The sequence below is a fragment of the Musca autumnalis genome, unplaced genomic scaffold, assembly GCF_047663935.1.
Source record: "Musca autumnalis isolate F117 unplaced genomic scaffold, ASM4766393v1 scaffold_1, whole genome shotgun sequence".
Lineage (NCBI taxonomy): Eukaryota > Metazoa > Arthropoda > Insecta > Diptera > Muscidae > Musca > Musca autumnalis.
Genome location: NW_027411644.1, coordinates 263,912,557 through 263,940,061, shown reverse-complemented (window position 1 = coordinate 263,940,061; position 27,505 = coordinate 263,912,557). Strand labels below are relative to the sequence as shown.

At 33.8% G+C, this 27,505-nt stretch overlaps 2 protein-coding genes across 3 annotated transcripts in view; both read left to right on the top strand.

Annotated features, from left to right (window-relative positions):
* The window catches only part of LOC141389494 (headcase protein-like), a 518,007-nt gene that overhangs the window by 82,027 nt on the left and 408,475 nt on the right, over positions 1 to 27,505 (top strand). The gene's annotated exons all lie outside the window — the stretch shown is intronic.
* On the top strand, positions 2,947 to 12,735 carry LOC141389497 (uncharacterized). The gene is made up of 2 exons (XM_073961085.1): positions 2,947 to 10,888; positions 11,318 to 12,735. Exon 1 carries the CDS (start codon positions 9,791 to 9,793, stop codon positions 10,859 to 10,861), a length of 1,071 nt encoding a protein of 356 aa, XP_073817186.1. The 5' UTR covers positions 2,947 to 9,790; the 3' UTR covers positions 10,862 to 10,888; positions 11,318 to 12,735.

Below are 27,505 nucleotides of genomic sequence, written 5' to 3'. Positions count from 1 at the left end.
TCTTTAAAAAATCCACGTTTATTGGCCTCATTAGTTCTTCTTAAAAATCTATAAAAAATCCAAATTTATTGTCCCTATTGGTTCCTCTTAAAAATCTATAAAAAAATCCAAGTTTATTGGCCCCATTGGTTCCTCTTAAAAATCTTTAAAAAAATCCACGTTTATTGACCTCATTGGTTCCTTTAAAAAAATCCACGTTTATTGCATATTTTTTTTTTTCATTTCGACTGTATCCTAGACATCCATTCCCTCTCTTGTGCGTTTTTTTTTCTATGTCTGCCTTGAAAATGATTATATTTTTGCAGTTATAATAAACTTCTGTCAAATTACTTCTACCGACACAACAACATTTACACCATAACAAGTGTCAATTGAAATGTTTGTATAAACGATACTTGTATTTGGGTGTGCGTGTTTTTTCTTTTTCTATTTCACACCAAGGAACCTCTGGAGGAATTCAAGTGAAATCCTCGTTGGTTTGTTGCAATCATTTTAATTGAACCACATGGGGAGGAGAATGGAAAAGCAGAGCGGAAAATTTTCCCCATCATCATGTAGACTAATCAAGTGTATGTGGTATATCGAAGCATGGTTTGTTGTTCGCTAGTTACACATGTAACAACAACATAACATCATAATAGGGATACAGCATTGTTACTACTAGCGGAGAATGTTGTTTCCTTTCATCATCGATATCATCATTGACATTAGACAGTCGAGAGTATCATGCTGCTTTTCATCTGTCTGTCATCATATCAACATCATCATCATCTCTATTACCATTCCCATTGTCATTACCATTACCATCATCATCCTCATCATTCTCCTCTTCTCTAGTCTTATTATTTCTATGTATCATTATTATCGCTCAAGTCATTGATTTTTATGATTATTGGCGTGTTTAAGAGTTCTTTAAGCTTATTGCAATAGATTTTCTATTTGTTGTTGGTGTAATACTTTATTTGTTGTTGTTTGGGGTTATTTTGCAGAATATGTTGATTTTCTACTGAGAACATATTTTTAACAAGAATAGGAGAGGGTGGATAAGAATGACCTCAGACCTGATCAGATTCTGAGTTCTTAAACAAGATTTTCAGACTTGTAGAATAATATAGAATAGTTCGTTTAGAAAGTTCGATTTTAATGACCCCTATAAAATAGTGCCTAATAGAGGATCCATTGAGGTCAATAAGCGTTGATATTTTAAAGATTATTAGGAGTACTCAATTAAAACAATGACAGTGGAATTTTACAGTTTTGTAAAAAGGCCGAATAAGGACAATAACCGTAGATTTTTTAAAGATTTTCGAGAGGGACAATGGGGACAATAACCGTAGATTCTATAAAGATTTTCAGGAGGCCCAAAGAGGACAATAACCATGGATTTTTTTAAAGATTTTTAGAAACTCCCAAAAAGAATAATAACCATGCATTTCTTAGAGATTTTTTAGGAGGTCCTAACGAGGACAATAATTTTTTTTTACATTTTCTGGCCATTCTTAAATAGAACAGGGTTTTCTGCTACACACAAATTCTAAACACAATTTCTTTACGACTGTCCTTTTAATGACACTTTCTTACAAAAATGGCGCCTAAAATTCACTTTCAATAGCTTGTCTATAACACATTTGCGTTTTGTCTTCTACCATATACCCATAACAATATCCATGGTTGTTAAATTTTCTACCATATTGGAAAATCTGAAAAACACATGTTTGTGTTTTTTAGTTTGCCTTGTTACCACTAAAATGTTATGTTTATGTTTATTTTATAAAAACAAAATAAATTGTTATTAAAATGTTTCTTTTTATCTCTTCTTCTCATTTTAGGTAAGTGTCTGCATAATAATTATTATTAATACCATTTCATTGGTAAGTTTTTTTTCTTTTGTTATTTTCTTCAAAGTATAATTTATACAAATACTACTGCAATAATAACAACAAAACTAGCTGACATTATTACTATTCACATAAGCTTTTAGCTGTCAACACCAAATCCTCAATGGTCTTTTTAAAACTCATAAAACAAACACTTAAGCTCAATTTTATGGTTCAATGGCATTTCATGAATATTTATGAAGTAGTCTTTGAAAGTTGTCTTTAGCAGCGTGTAAAAAAGGAGCAACAGCAACAATAACGACAAAGAGCAGAAAATTACAATGCAGCAAACGCGCGTAAACCACAACTTTAAAAATTTTACCATCATCTTCTCGTCTAACTAAAAGATTGCATGTAAAATGTGGTGCACAGCCAGCCCAACTCCTTCAGATTTTTTACATATTAAACGTTTTCTTGGCCGTTGAATCCCAGCAAATTCTCTTTGCAACAACTAACAAACCCGACACCAACAACAATAATAAACAAACAAAGTAATTAAACTTTTTCTTTTACACCCAACCCAACCAGCGCAGTCAACCAATAAGCCAACAAATTTTTCTTCTCCATTTTTTTTTTTTGTTACGTCGTGTGGTCGGTACTGGATCCTTGTTGTCTGGCATTGCCACAAGACCATGTTTCATATATTTTTTCTGCTTTTTGATATGGTTTAGGGAATGAACTTGTCTGGTTGGCATGACTGCTTCGAATGGTTGCATTCTTTTCATTTTCATTTAGAAAGTAAAACAGCGGAGCGCGTAGCTCTTCAAAAAGAAATTCTTAGCCAGTATTTCTAATTAGCTGCATTCATAAGATTTGGCTGGTCTTTTTTTTTGATACTATGTAGAAAAATGGTGAAATATGTGCAGCCACTGTGCAAAACATGCAATGAAAAGTTATTTTATGAGGAACCAATGAGGACAATAAACGTGGATTTTTTAAAGATTTTTAAAAGGGACCAATGAGAGCAGTAAACGTCGATTTTTAAAGGAAGCAATGAGACCTATAAACGAAGATTTTTAAAGATTTGTAGGAGGTCCCAATAAGACCTATAAACTTGGATTTTTTAAAAGATTTTTGAGAAAAACCAATGAGGGCAATAGTCGTGGATTTTTTTCAAGATTTTTAAGAGGCACCAATGAGGCAAATGAACGTGGATTTTTTAAAGATTTTTAAGAGGGACCAATGAGAGCAATAAACTTGGATTTTTAAAAGATTTTTAAAAGGGGAACAAAAGAGACAAATAAACTTGGATTTTTTAAATAGTATTAAGAACAATAAACGTAGATTTTTTTTAAAGATTTCTAAGAAAAACATTGAGGGCAAAAACGTGGATTTTTTTTAAAGATTTTTAAGAGGGACCAATGATGGCAATAAACTTGGATTTTTTAACGATTTTTAAGAGAAACCAATGAGGGCAATAAACGTGGATTTTTTAACGATTTTTAAGAGAAACCAATGAGGGCAATAAACGTGGATTTTTTAACGATTTTTAAGAGAATCCAATTAGGGCAATAAACGTGGATATTTTTTTTTTTAAGTGGGACCAATGAGGGCAGTAAATGTGGATTTATTAAAGATTTTCAAGAGGGACCAATGAGGGCAATAAACGCGGATTTTATGAAGGTTTTCAGGAGGGACCAATGAGGGCAATAAACGTAGATTTTTTTAAGAAAATCATTGTGGGCAATAAATGCGCATTTTTTAAAAATTTTTAAGAAAACCAATGATGGCAATAAACGTGGATTTTTTAAAGATGTTAAAGAGGGACCAATGAGGGCAATATACATGGATTTTTTAAAAAATTTTAAGAGGGAACAATTAGGGCAATAATCTTGGATTTTTTAAAAATTTTTAAGCTGGACCAATGAGGGCAAAAAGCAAATTTTTTAAAGATTTTTAGAGGGACCAAATGAGGCCTATAAACGTGGATTTTTTAAGATTTTTTAGAGGGATATATGAGGGCAATAAACGTGGATTTTTAAAGATTTTTAGGATGAACCAACGAGACCAATTAATGTGGATTTTTTAAAGATTTTTAGGATGAACCAACGAGACCAATTAATGTGGATTTTTTAAAGATTTTTAGGAGGAACCAATGATACCAATAAATGTGGATTTTTAAAGATTTTAGGAGGAACCAACGAGACCAATAAATGTGGATTTTTTAAAGATTTTTAGGAGGAACCAATGATACCAATACATGTGGATTTTTTAAAGATTTTTATGAGGAACCAATGATACCAATAAATGTGAATTTTTTAAAGATCTTTAGGAGGAACCAATGATACCAATAAATGTGGATTTTTTAACGATTTTTTGGAGCAATTAATGAGACCAATAAACGTGGATTTTTTTTAAAGATTTTTAGGAGGATTCAATGAGACCAATAAACGTGGATTTTTTAAAGATTTTTAAGAGGCACGAATGAGACCAATGAACGTGGATTTTTTAAAGATTTTTAAGAGGCACGAATGAGACCAATAAACGTGGATTTTTTAAAGATTTTTAGGAGAAACAAATGAGACCAATAAACGTGGATTTTTTGAAGATTTATTAGAGGCACGAATGAGACCAATGAACGTGGATTTTTTGAAGATTTTTAGGAGAAACAAATGAGACCAATAAACGTGGATTTTTTGAAGATTTATTAGAGGCACGAATGAGACCAATGAACGTGGATTTTTTAAAGATTTTTAGGAGGAACCAATGAGACCAATGAGCTTGGATTTTTTAAAGATTTTTAGGACGGATCAATGAGACCCGAAAACGTGGATTTTTTTAAAAAATTTTAGGAGGAACCATTGAGACCAATAAACGTGGATTTTTTAAAGATTTTTAGGAGGAACCAATGAGACCCGAAAACGTGGATTTTTTTAAAGATTTTTAGGAGGAACCAGTGAGACCCGAAAACGTGGATTTTTTTAAAGATTTTTAGGAGGAACCAATGAGACCGATTAACGTGGATTTTTTAAAGATTTTAAGGAGGATCCAGTGAGACATATAAACGTGAATTTTTTAAAGATTTTAGGAGGAACCAATGAGACCAATAAATGTGGATTTTTTTAAAGATTTTTAGGAGGACCCAATAGGCCTATAAAAGTTGTTTTTTAAACATTTTTTAGAAGGACCCAATGGCCTATAGACGTCGATTTTTTAAAGATTTTTAGGAGGACGCCTATAAACGCGGACTTTTTAAAGATTTCTAGGAGGACCCTATGAGATGAACCAATGAGAGCAATGAACGTAGATTTTTTAAAGATTTTTAGGAAGACCCGATGAGTCATATAAGCGTGGATTTTTTAAAGATTTTTAAGAGGAACCATGAGGCCTATAAACGTGGATTTTTTAAAAATTTTTAGGAGGACCTGCAAGCGTGGATTTTTTAAAGATTTTTAGGAGGACCTGCAAGCGTGGATTTTTTAAAGATTTTTAGGAGGACCTGCAAGCGTGGATTTTTTAAAGATTTTTAGGAGGACCTGCAAGCGTGGATTTTTTAAAGATTTTTTAAGAGGAACCATGAGGCCTGTAAGCGTGGATTTTTTAAAGATTTTTAAGAGTAACCATGAGGCCTATAGACGTGGATTTTTTAAAGATTTTTAGGAGGACCTATAAGCGTGGATTTTTTAAAGACTTTTAGGAGAACCTATAATCGTGAATTTTTTAAAGACTTTTAGGAGGACCTATAAGCGTGGATTTTTTAAAGACTTTTAGGAGAACCTATAAGCGTGAATTTTTTAAAGACTTTTAGGAGGACCTATAAGCGTGGATTTTTTAAAGACTTTTAGGAGAACCTATAAGCGTGAATTCTTCAAAGACTTTTAGGAGGACCTATAAGCGTGGATTTTTTAAAGACTTTTAGGAGAACCAATAAGCGTGAATTTTTTAAAGACTTTTAGGAGAACCTATAAGCGTGAAGTTTTTAAAGACGTTTGGGAGGACTCAATGAGAGCAATAAACATGGATTTTTTAAGAGGAACCAATGAAGCCTATAAAAGTGGATTTTTTTAAAGATTTTTAGGAGGACCCAATGAGGTCTATAAACATGAATTGGTTAAGGGTTTTTAGGATGACCCAATGAGGCCTAAAAACTTGAATTTTGTAAGATGTTTAGGAGGACCGTGGACGTGGTTTTTGATTCGATTTTGGTCTAAAACTAAAAATGCTATTTGTTGGTCTGGCGATTATTGCAATTGTCCTAAAACGCGACCTTCCACTTTTTGATAACCGAAAAATTCGATTATAAGCGACTATTCGTCGGTTTTCAAGTTTTCTTTTGATCCTTTGCACAGATGTTTTTGTAGCTATCAGAAAACTGTAGAACCGCCAAAGTCAACTAAAATTTATGGGGAAAATCGAAAATCGATCACTAAATAATTGGTTGTGTGATTTTCCCTCCAGTCAAAACTCGACTTCGATTTTTAGACTTTTGACTACAATAAGTAGACTAATCGTATGATCGAAAGTCGATTACTGCCTGCATACGACGATATGCAACTTGTGAACAGTTCCGATAGCTTTCTATGCTAACCCCATTGGCGGACGACTTTATGCGACCTGGGCCTCAATTCTGTTTCTATGAAAAAGTGAAATGAAAACCTTTATAAAGGAAAAATATGTCAAATGAAAAAAGTTATAAAGAAAATATTTTTGATTTCAAATTTTCATAGAACAAGAATCCAGCCCCTTTATCGAATATTTTTTTTGTTCCTTGTTAGGCGACGTTTTAGCTATTTTTATAGTCGACACTTAATTTTACTTTGAACATTTGTTTAAATTTTGTTGGGATTCAAAGAACACAAACCACGTTTTTTCTTAAAGATTTCAAGTTACATTTATTTAACTTTTTCCATTGTTTTTAAACTATTTCTGTATCCTTAACCTTTAATTTTTACATTCGTTTATCCCCGGTATTATTTTCCACGTTTTTTTTTCTTTAATGCAAATTCAAGGCATTAACATTGTGTCTCATTATCTCAAGAAATAGTCGCTTAGTTTTTTTCACTTTGTTAAAAAGTTGTTGTAGTGCTTGTTGTGTGTGTTTTTTTACTGCTGAGTAGCATACAAACAATATGTTGCCATTTTTTAAGCAGCTTACACTTGAGGCTTTTAGGAAAAAAAGGGAGACTGAGACAATACCTAAGGTAATGGCAGGCAGCAGCATTGTGAAATGTGCGTGCATTTGCATTGTTAAGTGGGGATAGTGTGGGGATAACTTCATACTTTAAATTGCATAGACATTTTCTAGAGATTTTACACCACACACCCGATACACATGCAAACACAACCGACCGTAACTGGGGGAATTAAACTTTGGATAGTGTTTTCTGTTGGTTTTTTTTTCATACTTTTGTTTTAAGTATTCTTAACAAGAGATGCCTTTTTTGTGGCAATTCTTTTTGAACAGCATTTAATCACTTAATTCCCAGGATAAACTGTAGGAAGATGCATAGGCAACAGTACACTATAATGGATATCTGCAATGTTTGTAAATTACTTTTAGTTTAAAAAAAGTAAAAAGAAAACACTTTAGTTGTACATGCTGTCTGAAAAGGTAAAAGGAAATTTATTTAAAAATTTTAAATTCGTATATTTTTCCATAAATTAAGTTATTGTTTATTATCCTTTAAATGCTATGATAATATCCTTTCTTTGTCGTGCCTTCTTTATGTTCATTTAACTAATAAACAATTTAGTGGATTTACGACCAGACAAAACGTCTGTCTATTTTATGTCTTTGTAAAATCTCATAAAAAGCTTGCAATGGAAAGAAGTCGGTAATGGAGGTAGGTCCAAAGGTGCCTTAGCTCAACTTATCATCATTATTTTTAAAACAACAACATACTTTTACAAATTTAATTATTATCATATTTTCCCTTCATTGTCTCTGTGTCTCACTATCTGGTCTTGCTTACAATGACTTCATACTTTTGCCAGATTATCCCTCAGACTCAGCTGATTGTTTAATATTTTAATTTTAGACATCAAACTCCATTAACTCTCTAGACAGACAGAACAACAGCGACAGACTGTCATCAAAATTCGTTCACTCAAACAAATAACCATGCAAGCATTGTTTTAAAAAAGACTCCCCAACTCTACTTCAATTCCGGTCGTTTTATCTGTCTCCCGCCACCCTGCATAGAACGAAATTGCAAATAAACAAAACATTCTTTGCATTGGCTCTGACCTAGACATTGTTGTTTATGGCTTCCAGTATTCCTGCATCAGGATTGTGTTCTGTTTTCTTCTTTTTTTTTTTGCTACAAGACATAACTATACATCTATAACTTTTATTTTTCAATTTAAACTCTTTCTTTCATTTTCGTTGTCTAGCGCAAATAATTCCCATCCCACCCCATCCACTTCACAAGTTTACTGCTGTTGGTTTTAGCAAATAGATTTTTTATTACATTCTATTTTCCTATTGTCTAGTCTGCTGCATGTCTTCCTTCTTCTTGGTCTTCTTTGCTATTGTTTTGTATAATTTTATGGTTAGTTTTGTTGTCATTGTCATCAGGATGATGATGAGGACAGCGACAACGACAATGACTTGTTCTTCTGCTGCAGTTTTGTACTTGTCGCTGCTTGTCTTGGATAATCTTTAGTTTATACTAAATGATGATGTTAGTTGTGCAAGTCAGACCATAGACATTTTAAATTTGTTTTTATTCACATTTTTTTCTATACTTTTTTCTTGTGGGAAATCTTTTGTTCGCCTTTTATATAGGAAATAAGCCGACTTCAGAATTATTAGGTAAGCAATATACAAAGCTGCATTTCGTGTGTTACCATAAAGGACAAGGGAGACTTCCCTCATATCCACGATTGCGCTCCGAATCATTTTAGTTCAATAATACAAGTCCCACTACTGTTCGTCGCCTAGCCCGAACGACGTGTCTTAAATTAGCCTTGTAGAGAAGTTTTACACGGCCGCAATACTCAGGAAATGCCGCCTACATTACGCTGAGGGGTATTTTGGCCACCGTTTAAAACATGCCGACTTTGTAGTCGACTTTATAGGCGACTTTGTAGTCGTCTTTGTAGACGTTTTTATAGACGTCTTTATAGACGTCTTTATAGACGACTTCCTAGTCGCCTTTATGGACGACTTTCTTGTCGACTTTATAGACGACTTTGTAGTCTTTATAGACGACTGTGTATTCGTCTTTATAGTCGACTTTATAGTCATCTTTATAGGAGACTTTGTAGTCGTCCTTATAGACGACTTTGTAGTCGTCTTTATAGACGACTTTGTAGTCGTCCTTATAGACGACTTTGTAGTCGTCTTTATAGACGACTTTGTAGCCGTCTTTATAGACGACTTTGTAGTCGTCTTTATAGACGACTGTGTAGTCGTCTTTATGGACGGCTTTGTAGTCTTCCTTATAGAAGACTTTGTAGTCGTCCTTATGGACGACTTTGTAGCTGTCTTTATGGATGACTTTGTCGTCGTCTTTATGGACGACTTTGTAGCTGTCTTTATGGACGACTTTGTAGTCGCCTGTATAGACGACTTTGTAGTCGTCTGTATAGACGACTTTGTAGTCGTCCTTATAGACGACTTTGTGACTTTGTAGTCGTCTTTATAGACGACTTTGTAGTCGTCTTTATAGACGACTTTATAGTCGTCTGTATAGACGACTTTGTAGTCGTCCTTATAGACGACTTTGTGACTTTGTAGTCGTCTTTATAGACGACTTTATAGTCGCCGTTATAGACGACTTTGTAGTCGTCGTTATAAACGACTTTGTAGTCGTCTTTATAGACGACTTTGTAGTCGTCTTTTTAGGCGACTTTGTAGTCGTCTTTTTAGGCGACTTTATAGTCGCCGTTATAGACGACTTTGTAGTCGTCGTTATAGACGGCTTTGCAGTCGTCTTTATGGACGACTTTGTAGTCGTCTTTATGGACGAATGTGTAGTCTTTTTATAGACGACTTTGTAGTTGTCGTTATAGACGGCTTTGTAGTCGTCGTTATAGACGACTTTGTAGTCGTCGTTATAGACGACTTTGTAGTCTTCGTTATAGACGACTTTGTAGTCGTCGTTATAAGCGACTTTGTTGTCGTCGTTATAGACGACTTTGTAGTCGTCGTTATAGACGACTTTGTTGTCGTCGTTATAGACGACTTTGTTGTCGTCGTTATAGACGACTTTGTAGTCGTCTGTATAGACGACTTTGTAGTCGTCTGTATAGGCGACTTTGTAGTCGTCTGTATAGACGACTTTGTAGTCGTCTGTATAGGCGACTTTATAGTCGTCTGTCTTTATAGACGACTTTGTAGTCGTCTTTATAGACGACTTTGTAGTCGTCTTTATAGACGACTTTGTAGTCGTCTTTATAGACGACTTTGTAGTCGTCTTTATAGACGACTTTGTAGTCGTCTTTATAGACGGCTTTGTAGTCGTCTTTATAGACGGCTTTGTAGTCGTCTGTTTAGACGACTTTGTAGTCGTCTTTATAGACGACTTTGTAGTCGTCTTTATAGACGACTTTGTAGTCGTCTTTATAGACGACTTTGTAGTCGTCTTTATAGACGACTTTGTAGTCGTCTTTATAGACGACTTTGTAGTCGTCTTTATAGACGACTTTGTAGTCGTCTTTATAGACGACTTTGTAGTCGTCTTTATAGACGACTTTGTAGTCGTCTTTATAGACGACTTTGTAGTCGTCTTTATAGACGGCTTTGTAGTCGTCTGTTTAGACGACTTTGTAGTCGTCTGTTTAGACGACTTTGTAGTCGTCTGTTTAGACGACTTTGTAGTCGTCTGTTTAGACGACTTTGTAGTCGTCTGTTTAGACGACTTTGTAGTCGTCTGTTTAGACGACTTTGTAGTCGTCTGTTTAGACGACTTTGTAGTCGTCTGTTTAGAAGACTTTGTAGTCGTCTGTTTAGACGACTTTGTAGTCGTCTGTTTAGACGACTTTGCAGTCGTCTGTATAGACGATTTAGTTTTCGCCTTTTATATCGGTGTTGCAAGTAATTCCGCCAATGCGTAAAGTTGGCCGAGGTTCTTGACTGTAGTCGTCTGTTTAGACGACTTTGTAGTCGTCTGTTTAGACGACTTTGTAGTCGTCTGTTTAGACGACTTTGTAGTCGTCTGTTTAGACGACTTTGTAGTCGTCTGTTTAGACGACTTTGTAGTCGTCTGTTTAGACGACTTTGTAGTCGTCTGTTTAGACGACTTTGTAGTCGTCTGTTTAGACGACTTTGTAGTCGTCTGTTTAGACGACTTTGTAGTCGTCTGTTTAGACGACTTTGTAGTCGTCTGTTTAGACGACTTTGTAGTCGTCTGTTTAGACGACTTTGTAGTCGTCTGTTTAGACGACTTTGTAGTCGTCTGTTTAGACGACTTTGCAGTCGTCTGTATAGACGATTTAGTTTTCGCCTTTTATATCGGTGTTGCAAGTAATTCCGCCAATGCGTAAAGTTGGCCGAGGTTCTTGAAATATTTCATTAGAGGCTCGTTTCTCAATTTCATCTTGGCAATGTCTAATTGAGGCACAGTGTAACCACTGCAAATGGGATTATTTAACAAGTTCATAGTAATATCTTTACTACAATCTCATTAGAAAACAAATCCGACCATTTTTTCTTTATTCATTCCACAGAAACAATGGTTTTGAGACTTGTTGCTGGTGCTCTCGCTGACTGGCTAAATATAAATAATATTTGTTGCATACAAATTGTTTGCGTTTAGATTGCGTGTTTTTACAACATTTGTGTATGTTTCCCTCTCCCTCTCCATCTCAAAAAGTCTTGTAATTTGAAACAATGCAAAATAATATGTATATGTTAAGTTATATAAAGGCAATTGTCTTTTTTGGAAAACATAAATAAACTAGAAACAATAACAACAACAGAAAACTGCAAGTCAAGACACCACCACAACCAGACTTCTGTCTGACTTGTTTCTTTTTCCCCGCCACTGTAGACACAGCTTTGTTTGTGAGTAGCAGCAATAATTTGCCAAGAGTTTTTCATCGTTTTCTAGTTTTTGTTTTTCTTTCAATGATTGTGTCCTTGGCAAAGTGCATTGCCGGTTGTCGACCGATCATTCGCATTGTTAGACTAATGAAAACTTGTTATTCAAAATAAAAACTTATTTAGAAATTTAAATATAAAACTTTGTTTTTAAGTAAGGAAAATTAGAATTTTTTAACGTATACGATTTTAAATCTTAGGAGATTACTATTGGTTTTGTAGGGTATCAAACTAAATAACACGAAATTAAATTCCCATATTTTTCTACTACCCACATTCTCAATAAATATTAAACGGGATAAATTTATATTTGTATGTCAGTCATGTGAAATAAAATCGGAACCGCATTAATGCCAATTCCACCCAAAAAATCTACTTCACATGATGGACATAATTTATGGTTAAATAGCAGTTTGATGACTGCTAGTTATGGTTTGAACATATTTAAGTTTTGATGGCTAATACGTGATATGGAATTCAAATTGATGTGAATCAAAACCACAAAAATCGAACAAAGATATGAAAAAACGAACGCAAAATTAAATCGAATTCAACAAAGAACAAAAGACTACAAAAAAACAAAACTGATTGCACATAACTGCTTGTCAATCAATTATAATCAAATAAAAATTTAAACGGCCAAAAAATTACTAAACAAAAACATGGCAAGGACATTTATTGCAAACAAAATTTTTGGGTAAAAATTTAAAAAAATATCAACTTCTTAGTTTTAAATAAAATCTGTACTATAAAAGTCTGCAATTTATTTATTTATTTTTTTTTTTCAAATAGCCAGGAATTTGAAAAATACTGACAAATGGTCTTGAAACAAAAGCATAGCGCCCGACAAACATTAATTACCAGACAGACAAATTTAATGCGAACAAAAACAAAAACGTAATACTAAAAAAATAATCAAAGCTTCCCAACACAAAGGCGGGTGACAAATTTTTCCCCAGTGAAAAACCATCCAGGAAAGCAACAATACAAAATATCACAAAAAAAAAAAAAACACTAACAAACATTCACGATTTTTAACCAAAAAAAAAAAGCTACAGTAAATATGTATTTCTATAACAAATAAATGGCTGTCTGAGCCAAGTACAGAAAAAAAGGAAGAGATGAGACGGAATCTGGTATTAAAAAAATTTATCCACCAAAAATTGTTTTTTAAATATTTTGCTATAAAACAAAAGACAAATGAAAACCCTACCATTACATCCTGCCAGATTGTTTTTTCGTTCTGTCTGGGAATTAAAATATAACAAAAAGGATATTTAGTATTTTTTTTTTTGATTTCATTGAGAGCTCAGCCAAAGAACAATTTGCCTTCCTGCTACCACAGTTTACAGGAAATTTTACGTTTTTTTACGATTTTTATCTGTAGTAAAATTGTAGTAGAGTAAAAATCACAAAAAAGCGATGTGAAAAAATAACAATAACAAACTGCTAGAGTACGCTAAATGTTGAATAATAATGAACAAAAAGGATAACTCCCAAACATTTACTAAATGACTTAAATACATAATATAAATGACTGAGATAAGCCAGAAGAATAGATATACTAGATAGACAACAAGAGAGCAGATGGAATTAACAAGCTACAATAAATAGGCAGAAGAATGGGGAAATGTATCAGTAAAAATACCCTTCATCCAGAGGAAACCTTTAAAGTGTAAAGTTATTTGGAATCGTTATATGGGCATATACCAATTTTTGGGGAAGCACATCAAAAGTTGTTCATATATGTATGAACTTCTGTCAAAATAGACAAGCGTCTAATGGGGGATATAGCAAATATTCTCACAATGCTGAATTTTGGTGGAGAGCTAGGGTTTGCCATTAGACGTAACGTCCTAAAAGTAACCATAGATCCCACGTGTTCAAAAGAAATTATTCAGGGTCAAAGGTCATTTTTGGGGGCCTCATTCAGTTATTTGTATTTTTCTCAAAAACGGTAGGACATTAAAAAATAGGCTAAAGTAAAAGTTGTACATTAAAACTTTCTCTGATAGAACGGTCTTTACGATTTTGAAAAAGGAATAACCGTTCTGGGGATGTCGCGATCTAAGTGTCAAATTACACATATGGAGAAATAAGTCGCGTAAGAACATCATGAGTAGGGCCGGTTAAAATAACCACGTCATGCGTTAGGCATTTCCACAAGCTTTCAAACAATACCGGTTTTAAATCTGACCTTTCGGGTCAAATAACCGGCGATCCGAATCCGCCGCGCATGAAAATCATACATTTCCGTAATTAGGGCAACAAATCCTACCTTTCGACAAAAGTCAAAGAAATCAGAGTCGTTCCAGTTGGGCTCTCGATTACACACGTGGGTTAAATCGGCTAATTTTGCATAAAATTACTCTAACATGGAATAACCCTAGTAAAAACTCTCCGATTTTGTTGGTATTTGTTTTAAAACATAGGTATAATTCCGCCCTTCAAGGGAAAATATATTTTTTAGGACACACCCGGTTATCGCTATATCTCAAGAATGGTTCCTTCTAGGAGAAAAATTATAAGGATAAAACTTGTAGATAATTTTTCTGTCTACAATATTTACTCCAGTCATTTTATGATTAGACCAACCGTTTTCAAAAAATAAATCAGAAAACCTAAAAAAACCTTAAAATTTGACCTATGACCCCGAATAACTTTTTCTACACATATGGGACTTTTGGGACATTGTTTCTAATTTTTGCGATTTCAATGTCTATTTTGACTGGACTAATAAAGGGTGTTTTTTAAGCTCGATAGAACTTGAAATTGTAAAAAATAACACAAAAAATTAAATTGTAATCAAATTTTTTTTTTATTCGAAAGATCAATACGTGACATTAAAATTTGAAAATGATTTCGGGCATATGGGCACCGCGGCTGTTCTTGACGAAGTGCATTCTGGACGTCCAATTTTTGGTCACTTTTTCGAGCACTGCTGGCCGTATGTCACGAATAACACGAACAATGCTGGCCTCCAAGGCATCAATTGTTGCTGGTTTATCAGCATAAACCGGTGACTTCACGTAGCCCCACAGGAAATAATCGGGAGGTGTCAAATCGCACGACCTTGGAGGCCAATTGGCAGGTCCACTTCTCGAAATCAACTTATCGCCAAATTTTGATTTCAATAAGTCGATGGTTGCGTTCGCCGTATGGCACTTAGCGCCATCCTGTTGAAACCACATCTCCTCCGGATCAATGTCATCCATATTTTCAAACAAAAAATCATTGATCATGGTGCGGTAACGATCTCCATTGACCGTAACGCGAGCTCCGGCCTCATTTTTGAAGAAATAAGGTCCGATGATGCCACCAGCGTGAAAACCGCACCATACGGTGCATTTTTCTGGATGTAATGGAGTCTGTAGGGTCTCTTGTGGATTGGTCTCACTCCATATGCGGCATTTTTGCTTATTAACAAACCCGTTAATCCAAAAATGCGCCTCATCGCTGAACACAATTTTGCGATAAAACAACGTCTATAAGTTGCGCGAATCGACGACTGATTTTCAAAGTAAATTTGGATAATTTCGTAGCGTTGTTCAAGCGTGAGTCTATTCATGATGATTTGTCAGAGTATACTGAAACAAATAAAAAAGTTTCATCAAAATTTAATTTTTTGTGTTACTTTTTACAATTTAAAGTTCTATCTAGCTTAAAAAAACACCCTGTATATGAATACCTACCATATATTTTGGATGATTGCGACCTTGGAAACAACCTATATACACTTTGATAAGATCAATAATGTGAAGTCCATTTCTGATAATTAGGTGTCGGTTTAGTCCAGCCCGTCCGCATGTCTGATTGGTGCGCACGATGACACTCAAACGGATCAATCAATCTCATACAAATTTTATACCTCGTAATATTGTGTCTAATTATGTCTTCGCTCAAAAGTGGAGTAACCTATCTGATCGATAATTTACACATCGCAATATTTCCTTCAGACGTGTGTAGATCAGATACGAATATATACTATATCGGCTACTTTGGATACCTCCCATATAAAATGTCAACAAAATGTACAAAAAGTGCAGTTAAAGGACATGTCTCGGATCGTTTTGGATTTTTTTCAGAACGTTGTCCGGGGGGCTTCCGAAAATAATAAGCCATAACGCTCGAAAAATCCTGCTGGCGCCAACTAAAATTACTGATTAGCAGTATAACGAATTGGGTATCCGATTCGACCGAAACATACACTTTTCAAGAAGGTTTATATCGGACAACTTCTTCGGGTAACTTTCACAAAAGTTCAAAATGTTGCACTTTGATAGTTGCTCAACGATCGCTTTGAATATTTTCCAAATGGTAGTTCTGTTTACAGCGATATAACCCTTTTGTATGTATGTAAGTCCATATTTCCTGAATTTATTATTCAAAAGTTCTAAAAATTCCTACTGTGGCTAACGAAAATGGCTAAAGCCATGATAGTTGTTGACTTATATGAGGTTCGAAGATGGATTATATCGGACAACGCCTTCGGATACCTTCCTCCCATAGCTTCAAAAGTTCCGCTTATATGGAGTTTAAATGTTGCTCGAAGATAGATTTTAAATTTTTACCGAAGGTAAACATGTTGATTCTGATTACAACCATATAATATTTTCCGCGGGTAAATCCATGCATACTGACATAAGTACCCAAAAACTCTAAAAATTCCTATGGCTGTTTGACACAGTATGGAAAGAAATAACTCCCATAATTACCCAGGTCTAAGATGGACCATATCGGTTCATTATTTTTGCAACCACCTAGGCAAAAGTTTAACACGTTTTCGCTTTATTCCTACGTGTGATACCACGTACCCACAGATGCTATAGCGGTTTTAACTTTCAGAAAGAATATTTGAAACGTCAAAATTTGTAAACAAGGTGAATAAATTAAGTTATAGTTTTTACACAGAAAAAAATTGTAGCCACATGATACAAAAATTCAATGATTCAATCAAAAACTTATCGATTTGCCGGCGATAAAAAAAGTTTTCATATAGACAAAATTCGATAAAAGTATTTGATCACGAAGTAAAAATACAGTTCGATAAAATAAAGTTGTGATATTAACTAAAATATTTATCTAATTTGTTTATTTTGAACTGATAAAATATTTCACATATTGACTAAAATATTTATCAAAATATTCCACATTATGCTTGATAAAAACAAAATATTTTCTTGATTAAAAAAAATTGTTGAATGCATTCTTTTTCAATCGATCAAAAAATGTTCATATTTACAATTATTTTGTTGTTTTTTTTCTTTGTGTTAAATAGGTTGTGGTGTTATCAATTTATTCCACAAAAAAAAAAAAGATGCAAACACACATTTATATAATTGAAACGCATAGAAATGCCAAACACAAAAGCAACAACAGACGCATAGCTACATAAAATATTACAGATACAAGAAATAACAGACGAAAAGAAGAAAAAAACGGAATGGAATAATTAATAACAGAAGTAAATAATTATTTAGTGCCACACTTCAATTTTTATAAAAGAAAATAAATAACTCACTTTTAAATATAAAATTCAGGTAGCATCGTTGAACGCTTCTCGTTAGTTGTGAAATAAAACACATTCTTCTGCCACATTGCTTCTTTGTCCAAAAAATATTCTTATTCTCCTCTTTCAGATTCGTGGATTCAATAATAAAATGAATTTCCAGAAAAGCACCTTTACTTTAAGAAAATACACAAAAAGAAACAGTCACAATAAAACAAACTGAATATGCAAAAAATTTCTCTGCCTTCTTTAACCACCAAACAGAATAATACATGTGAACTCGTATCATATTTTTCCATCTTCGTTTATTAGGTTCATAAAAAAGGAAACAGAAAAAACAGTAACAAACTTATTGTATACCATAGATGAACACCATGAGCACTCGCTTTTACGTTTTCGTACGATTCACCATACACATGCTCTCTTCGTGTTCATCAGGCACAAGTAGATTAACAAACCAAATGCCACACAAACGCTTCATCCCTCCATGCCGCAAAAATTCAATCACCATGTTTTGAAATAAACATAGCAACGGCACACACATCTCAAGAAAAATCAAGGCACATTGTTGTAGCGCAAAATCTCTTTTGCCGCAAAAAAGTTTTTTCTCTCGCTCTTAAGAGCGGGAACATGCGACAAACGTTGAAAACCATTTTAACAACAGAAATTTATTAATTAACAAATCGATCGCTTTCTAGTAACATTTTCATCTTTGATAAACATTTTCTCAATACGAGGGCAGTTCGGAAACTTCTTAGCCTAGCACAAAAAGCGCGGTATAAACAGAAAAGTTAAGTGTTTTGGAAACTTCCATCTCTGTTATGAACACATGTTAAATTTTGTTTCGATCCGGCAACTCCTTCATATAGAAACATGAGTTCAAAAAAGACGCATCAGCAATTTTTTTACAATGGGAAAAATTAGAATTGCGTGCTGTCATTAAATATTTACATAAAAAAGGTTTATCGGGACAAGAAATTCATAACGATATGGTGAATGTGTTAGATGAAAGTGCTCCTTCATATGCAACAGTAAAAAATTGGGTTGCTGAATTTAAACGTGGTCGAACAAGCATTGAAGATGAACCACGTAGTGGACGTCCAAAAACAGCAACAACAACAGAAATTGTAGCCAAAGTGCATGATATGGTATTAAATAATTGACGAATAAAACTGAGTGAAATTGCTAATATCATGGGCATCTCAAATGATCGAGTCCATTTAATTTTGCATGAAGAACTACAGATGAAAAAGCTTTCTGCAAGATGGGTGCCGCATTTGTTAACAGTCGATCAAAAACGCATAAGAATGAACATTTCTCACGCTTGTTTGGATCGTTTTAAGCGAAATAAAATGGATTTTAAGCGTCGTTTCATAACTGTTGATGAGACATGGATCCACCACTATACTCCAGAGACAAAAGAACAATCCAAACAATGGACTGAAGCTGGAGGAAGTGCCCCAAAGAAGGCAAAAACAATTCAATCGGCTGGTAAGGTTACGGCAACGGTTTTTGGGACTTTAAAGGTATTTTATTGATTGACTATCTGCAAAAGGGTAAAACAATAAATTCAGAGTACTATTGCAAACTTTTGGATCAATTAAAAGTACAAATTCGAGAAAAACGTCCTGGCTTACAACACAAAAAAATAATTTTTCATCAAGACAACGCACCAGCGCACAAGAGTGTTTTAACAATGGCTAAAATCAACGAATTAAAGTACGAGTTGCTTGACCACCCACCTTATTCTCCTGATTTAGCTCCCAGTGACTTTTACTTGTTCCCAAATCTAAAAAAATCCTTGCTGGCAAGCATTTTACCACAAATGAAGATACAATTACAGTTGTAAACCACTATTTTGAAGACCTTGAGGAAAACTATTTTAATCAAGGGATAGAATTGCTAGAAAAGCGTTGGACTAAGTGTATTGAAGTTTCAGGAGATTATATTAAAAAATAAAAATATTTTTGAAAAACTAACTATTCTCTTTCATTGATAAGTTAAGAAGTTTCCGAACCGCCCTCGTATATTCGTAATATCTTATCGCCATTCGACAAAAATATGGTGATAAAGCTTTTAATCAAAATTTCCCATGGTGGCCTTTTTTTTTGGAAAATATTGCACAATTCATGAAATCGAAAATATGTTTATCGAATTTAAACTTTGACCGCTTCTTAGTGGAAATAATAAAGTGATAAAGTTTTTATTGAATGGAATAATCAATCACAGTTCGACTTGGTATAATTTTGTCTCTTTATAGTTGTAATTTTTCAAAAATATGGCCAACGAATTATCTCCTTCCTTCTTCATTATTATCAAACTCTCATTACTAACTTTGCTGTAAAATCTTTATATAATTACCATACTCCCGCCGTCGCAATGCATCCCATCCATTTGGTCATTGCCAATGTAATCAAGTTCATTCAACACAAAAAAGTTTTCTCTCCTCCATAAGTCTAATGAAGGCTATTTCGTGTCATCATGTAACAAAACAGCAACAACAACTGCAATATACAACACCAATGTGGGCGGTTATTGTTTCATTTAAACATATTTTTTCAACAACTGCATTGACAGTGAAATCTCTACTCAAATTACCATCACCGCGCCTGGTAGTATCTCTAACACACAAAACATGAGAGGGCGGACGGTGGTAACTACCATAACAGCATCTTGAGCTTATTGCCATGTCTATGCATATTTAAAATTTATAATAAAATCTATAATAATTTCGAGTCTTATATACCAAGCAACATATGCCAATATTGTTGTCAGGCTGTCTATATGTGATTTCATATCATCCATATGCATCTTGCTTGCTTTTGCAGTCATAGGCTTTTGAATAGAGGCAAGAAAGAGCTGCTATTTAGTTTGCTATCAACACAAAAGAAAAACCACACAAAAGCACTGAACTTGTTGTTATTCCAAAGCCAGCCAACCCGCCAGTTACTCAGTCAGCTAGCTAGCGTTCAACAACATTTCCAACTTGATGTACTTGAATTTTATTACGATTACACGATTATGATTATTATTTATTTCATAGTTTAACAAATCTTTATTTCGTTGGATGTTTCTTTTTTTATTTTTGATTTGCTTCGAGTAGAGTCTCTCCTTATGATAAGCATAGAGGATAAGCCAGTGAATAACGTTGAACTTCACACAACTGCAACCAAGGACTTTGGTGCAAAAAATTATGTTTTATTGCCTTTATCAATGCAAAGAATGATGATGACTGCAAAAATTACTTGAGGTTTAAGCCAGTTAGCGTTTCTATATCAGGCGTGCTCAATAATATGGGTGCTGGTGTAAAATAGTCTTTCCTAGCTAGCTTAACACCAACAATTTAAAAAAAGAGGGAATAAATAGGTTTTTTTGTCACGAAAGCGTACTGTATGAGCACTACTGGTAGGTAGCTTTGTGTTCTCGGTAGTTTGGTGGTATGTTTCTGTTGTTTCTTATCTTTGACTAGCAAATCAAATTCTTGGCACGTTTTGGTTTGATTTTGTTGTGAATCTTGAACTTCTTTTCTAGGATGATGTTATCTATCATTCTCACTGCATAACATTTTCTTTGCAATATTGTCAGATTTCTTGTGGAAGAATAGAAGTGTTCTTAAATAAATACCGGAGCTGAGAATTTAATACCAAATACCCCAAGTTCGATCATGAGAGTTATCATAAAATCGATTAAATTAAATTTATTAGAAACTTCCTTACTTATATGGTCCGATCCACAGCGTTTATCCGAACTAAGAATAGATGTCTACATCAACTTAAGCTAGTAAAAAAGCGTTAATTTCGCCCGGTCCCTACTTTTTATACCTTGCACCTTGAAATATTCTGACTTAATATGGAATTAGTTTTTTCTTTTCTAAATGCCAAGTTAAAGCTAATTCGGCGAGAAAGTTTAGAATACCTGAAAACGGGTGGTACAGTTATACGAGGGGAACTAGAAAAGTTTCGAACTATAATTTGATATTGCGTGAACACCTGGCTCCAAAATAGATTTTTCTCATTGGATCCCGTATCGATCGGTGCAAGTAATTGCGAAAAACACCATCGCGGTGCTTCAAAAGGCGTTTCTAAGATGGATCCAGGTGGCGAATCATGGAACTATGCGTACACGGAGGAAAAAACGGCCTCTCTAGCATATGTCCCAAACATATTTTGCAGCCAACATATACATATGTTTGGGTGCAAACAAATTATATGTTTGGGTGGAAACAAATACAAACCCAAAAGCCACAAAAAAAAAATAAAAAAGAAACACATGCACCAGGTGGCGCTTACTAAGAGCAATGGAACGTAAATTTCAATATAAAACACATTGAAATGTATGCCAGGGGTGCTCAGAATAGTTGGTGCTTTAGTAGTGGTAGTGGGGAGATTGTCCCCCATTGCTAAGTAGTGGCAAATCAGAAATAAAGAGAGAATACATGTGGTTAGTTTTCACGCTACCGTAATGTAGTAAGGCACACTTAAAAAGAAGAAAATATATAGAAACATCGTTGAACGCTTCTCCTTAGCTGTGAAATAAAACACATTTTCCTCAAAGTTCAATTCATCAGCGGGATCATGTAATAAATAGGTACATCCATCTTTCAAATATACATATGTATGTATATGAAAAATGTATTGATGTGATTACCAATATTAAATGCGATTTCTTCCTTGTCCAATAAAATATTTCCATTCACCTTTTTGATTCAATTATAAAATGTCCAATTATAAAATGTATTGGGCATTTAATTTCAAAAACACCATTCCTTTACGAAAACACAAAACACTGATTTATTTATTCACACACTTTACCGTCTTTACTCAACGATTGTATTTAGAAAACTGACAAAAAAAGAACACCATAATTAATACCATTTTTTTCTTTTCCTCTTCGCTTGATACGTTGGTTAACAACAACAAAGCTTCTGTATCTCCTATTACAACATACACACCCAGCAAAAATTCGGATCCGTTAGTCATTACGTAACCCATTACAAAGTAATGTAAACAAACTTCGTTTCGCATTACAAGTAATCGGAAAAGTAATGGGTTACTTCTTAAAAAATTTACAAGGCTAACCTACTTACTTTACTCCTCACTAAGTAATGAGGACGGTGGCACAGTGTGTGTGTGTCCGACTAGAAATCCTAAGGTTGTGTGTTCTACGCTCACCGTCGGCACGCGTGTGTTTTTTTAATTAAAAAATAACAGTTCGTGGTGCACATTAGGGCTATAACCAAAAAAATACCACCACATAGCCGTGTAGAGCATGGAAAACTATTATGAAAAACGGTGTAATTTCTTCTCTATCGCGAAAAAAGTTTCCGCACCAAATGCATTGAAGTTCAGTAATGCATTTTTTAAATTTATCTGTTATAACAACATATTTGCTTTTCTTTAAAATTTTTATTTTTTTGTAATCTAATTTAAAATCATTATCAAACCGTTCTGGACCAATTTGTTCTCGAATCGCGCCATTTCGGAGCATATTAGGAACTTTTGACACTATTGCAATTTATGTGTTTATATTTTTTGTACCTATCGGACAAGAGAATATGGGGTCATTTGCAACGAATTCGCGAAAGTTACAGGCTGTTTTTGTTGACTTTGCCTGTGAGAATCGTATTTGTTTTCTACAAAAATACAACACCAGTACCATGTGGGGAATTTTGTCCTTATAATGAAAACGCGTTTCTAAGATCGATTCGGTGAAAAAAGTTTCCGCACCGACTGTGATTACTAAAACCCTTTTGATATTTTTTCTACTTAAAATTTTAAATTTGCTATGTTTGAAAAATATTTTTAGAAAATAAATACGATTCTCACAGGCAAAGTCAACAAAAACAGCCTGTAACTTTCGCGAATTCGCTGCAAATGACTCCATATTCTCTTGTCCGATAGGTACAAAAAATATAAACATAAAATTCACGAGTTTATAAAGCAAAACCAAAAATTTCAATAGTGTCAAAAATTCCTAATATGCTCCGAAATGGCGCGATTTGAGAACAAATTGGTTCAGAACGGTTTGATAATGATTTTAAATTAGATTACAAAAAAATAAAAATTTTAAAGAAAAGCAAATATGTTGTTATCACATATTAATTTAAAAAATGCATTACTGAACTTCAATGCATTTGGTGCGGAAACTTTTTTCGCGATAGAGAAAAAATTGCACCTTATTTCATAATAGTTTTTCATGCTCTACACGGCTATGTGGTGGTATTTTTGATATTTGCAAAAAAGTGCAAAAAGTTATATCCCTAGTGCACATGTGTACTGCACATTTAAGTTCTTAAGCAACCCTTAATATCCGTGTGCGTGGCATAGTGTGTAGTGTCTTTGGCTAGAAATCAGAGGGTTCGTGGGTTCAATTCGGGCAGACAGCGAAATAAAAATAAAGTCAAATAAAAGTAAGAAGTGTGATGAAATTAAAAACAAATTCTCTACATCAACTGTTCTAAAAATAGAATTTTTTTCACCTTACTTTTCAACTTCTAGTGGCCACAGAATAACTAGTTATTCTATTGGTCATAAAATAACTACAAACTGAGTACGACATGCCCTTGTAAAATAATGGGGAAGAAAGGGGGTTTGAGAGTAGTTACTGCTGCCAAAAATCCCTTACGAAACCCATGATTTTGGGAGGACTTTTTTGCTGGGCACTGCTCTTTATTATAAAGCAGCACCCCGCAGCCGCGAGAGGCCTGTTGTTACTCTCTTTGACAAAAATCCTCTCTCCACCCATAAAAAATATGTTCTAACATAAAAAATATGTTGGTACCCAAACAAATAAAATTGAGATATGTTACAAAATTTTGCAAACATATATTTGTTTGGACACAAACAAAGCAATCGCCAGACAATGCTGTTGAAGCGTTCAAAAACCATTCGGAGAGGAAAAAGTGCTTCAACAATTGGTTTGAGCAAAAGTGTATAAATCAAGCTGTAGACTACATAAGAAAACAATAAAACTATTATTGATGGTAAAAATTCGCGTTTTGATTGTTAGAAACTCTTCTAATTCCCCTTGTATGATGGCTATTCCAAAACGTCCACAATTTTTAGTGGTGAAGTTTTTGGACCACTTCGAACCTTATATGCCAATTTATTGCTATTTCACTCTGAAAATTGAGCTAAAACCGTCGAAATACCTGAAATCGGGTGGTACCCTTATATGGGGGGCTATAACAAAACGTGAACCTATTTTCCATAATTTTTGGTGGAAAAGATTCTTGTTCACTAGGAACACTATTTGTCAAATTATATTTAGTCTGAAAATTTAGGTAACGGTATCTTATATGGGGGCTATATCAAAACGTGAACCGATATAGCCATCTTCGATCTTGATCTAAGTTCAGAGCAAAGACACATGTGTACATAATTTCAGCCTTCTATCTCAATTAATTTAGAAGATAGCGTGATTACAACAGACGGAGGGACCGAAATGGCTAAATCGACATAGAATTTTACGTTGATCATTTCGATGAGTTACAAACGGAATGACAATCTTAATATACCCTCCACACTATGGTGGAACTCAGCAAAAAATCATTCCCAAATTATGGATTTTTATAGCACTTTTTAGTTACAAAACACCCATTATTTTAACAAGGGCATATCGCACTGATTAACTAGTTATTCTATGGGCACTAGAAGTTGAAAAATAAGCAAAAAAAACATATGTTCTATTTTTAGAACAGTTGTGGTGAATTTGTTTTAAATTTCAACACACTCCGTATTATTATTTTGTTTAATTTTGGTCTCTGCTGGATTTGATCATTCCAACTTCTAATTTGTAGCCAACCACACTACACACTGTGCCACACATGCAAATATTAAGGGTTGTAGTGAACACACACGCTCTGCGCAAATTGCTTAGTAATGAGTTAAGCATGTAATTTTGCCTTGTACAATTTTTAAGAAATAACCCATAATTTTCAACTTCCTGCTAATGCAGAAACTAGCCTGTTTACATATCTTTGTAATGGGTTATTTGGCTCATGTGACTCCAAAATTTTCGCTGGTAGGGAATAAAAATTTTAATCTTAAATTATATATCTTGAGTTTTTTTTTTTAAATTTTGTCAAGGAAGTTCTCCCGCCAGACCGACTTACCTTGTGGCGATGCTTTATCTTTAAAATGTTGTAATACTATAAAAAGACTTTGCATTGCAAATTATTTATAATCCAAAACAGGAAGCAAGGTACAATGTAAAGACAAGGTTGTCATTGATGTCACATCATACTAAAATCAAGGATTTTCAACAACAAATATCCAGACAAATATATGTACTTTACTACTCAAAAAGGTGTTTTACAAGTAAACAAAAGAGACGCAAAAAAAAAAACGAAATCGAAAGCTACAAAACCAGATAAAGAAGCACAACAAAAAAACAGGACTGCCATCTGTTAAATTAAGTTGGTATTGAGAATTTTACAACAAATATTGTACCCTACTCTTTGTGTTAAAATATCATTAACAAGGTTGATGTGATAGCATCACAGTCAATCTTAACAGAAAATATCTGTAGTAATACAACAATAACACACCACAGCCGGACAGCAGATATATACATGAGTGCTGCAGTTCCGCTGTTCTTCACAGCTTAATTGAACTTTTATAAATATTTATATGCCTTATTAAACAACACCGACGAAGACGACGACGACGTCATTGCCGGTTAAGGGCATCAGAAGATGAGAGTCGAAGCTAAAAAAAATTCAGCAAAATATTTATTTACAGATTTTGTGTTGTTGTTGCTTCTTTTTTCCAAACTGAATGAGTTTCTTTTATTGTAGAAAAAAAAATACTCCCATGTAGAAGAAGCAGATCAGTAAAAATAAAAATCATTTAAAAAAATGGGGATATAAATACATATAAACAAAAAATATTTTTATCAATACAATTTACTCATGCACCACACATATTTACATACATTGCAGCTTTTGCAAACATATGGCAAATATATATTGAAAATACATATGTATGTACAATGTAGAGTAGTTAAATGTGCTGCAAAAAAAGCCGTTTATTTGCTTATAATAAAAATATAAGTACGTTTACAAACAATTGCATACATATAAATAAAGTGAGTGAGTGAACCAGTCAATCGGCCACAAGAATCAAATGGACACATAAAGAAGAAGACGCGAACGCTTTTGTATGAAAATGCAAACAAAAAGACAGCTGAAGTGTCAGAATGAGTGCTGTAAAAACAGATATGATTGTCAAGTGTTGATATTGCTGTTGTTGCTGATTTTTTTATTTCTGGACAGACAATATAACAATATGGACCTTTGTTTATACGATTATGTGTGAGCTATAAGGCAGAGTTGTAGCCCAGCACACAGTGTTTTGAAGCAGAAAGAAATAAAAAATTATCCACAATTGTGGATATCGTGGATAATTTATTTATTCATCCACAATTGTGGATAGAATATTATACACTGTTGTGGATAAATAAATAATACAGGATAGTGGATAAATAAATAATACAGGATAGTGGATAAATAAATTATCCACGATTGTGGACAAATAAATTATCCACGACTGTGGATAAATAAATTATCCACGATTGTGGATAAATAAATTATCCACGATTGTGGATAAATAAATTATCCACGATTGTGGATAAATAAATTACCCCCGATTGGGGATGCAATTATCCCCGATTGTGGATAAAGAAATTATCCACGATAAGAGATAAATAAATTATCCACGATAATGGATAAATAAATTATCCACGATAAGAGATAAATAAAATAAATTATCCATGATAAGGGATAAATAAACTATCCACGATTGTGCATAAATAAATTATCCACGATTGTGGATAAATACATTACCCACGATTGTGGATAAGTAAATTATCCACGATTGTGGATAAAAAATAATACATGATAGTGGATAAACAAATTATCCACGATTGTGGATAAAAAATAATACACTATATTGGATAGTGGATAAATAAATTATGCACGATTGTGGATAAATAAATTATCAACAATTGTGGATAAATAAATTATCCACGACTGTGGATAAATAAATTATCCACGATTGTGGATAAATAAATTACCCACGATTGGGGATGCAATTATCCCCGATTGTGGATAAATAAATTACCCACTATTGGGGA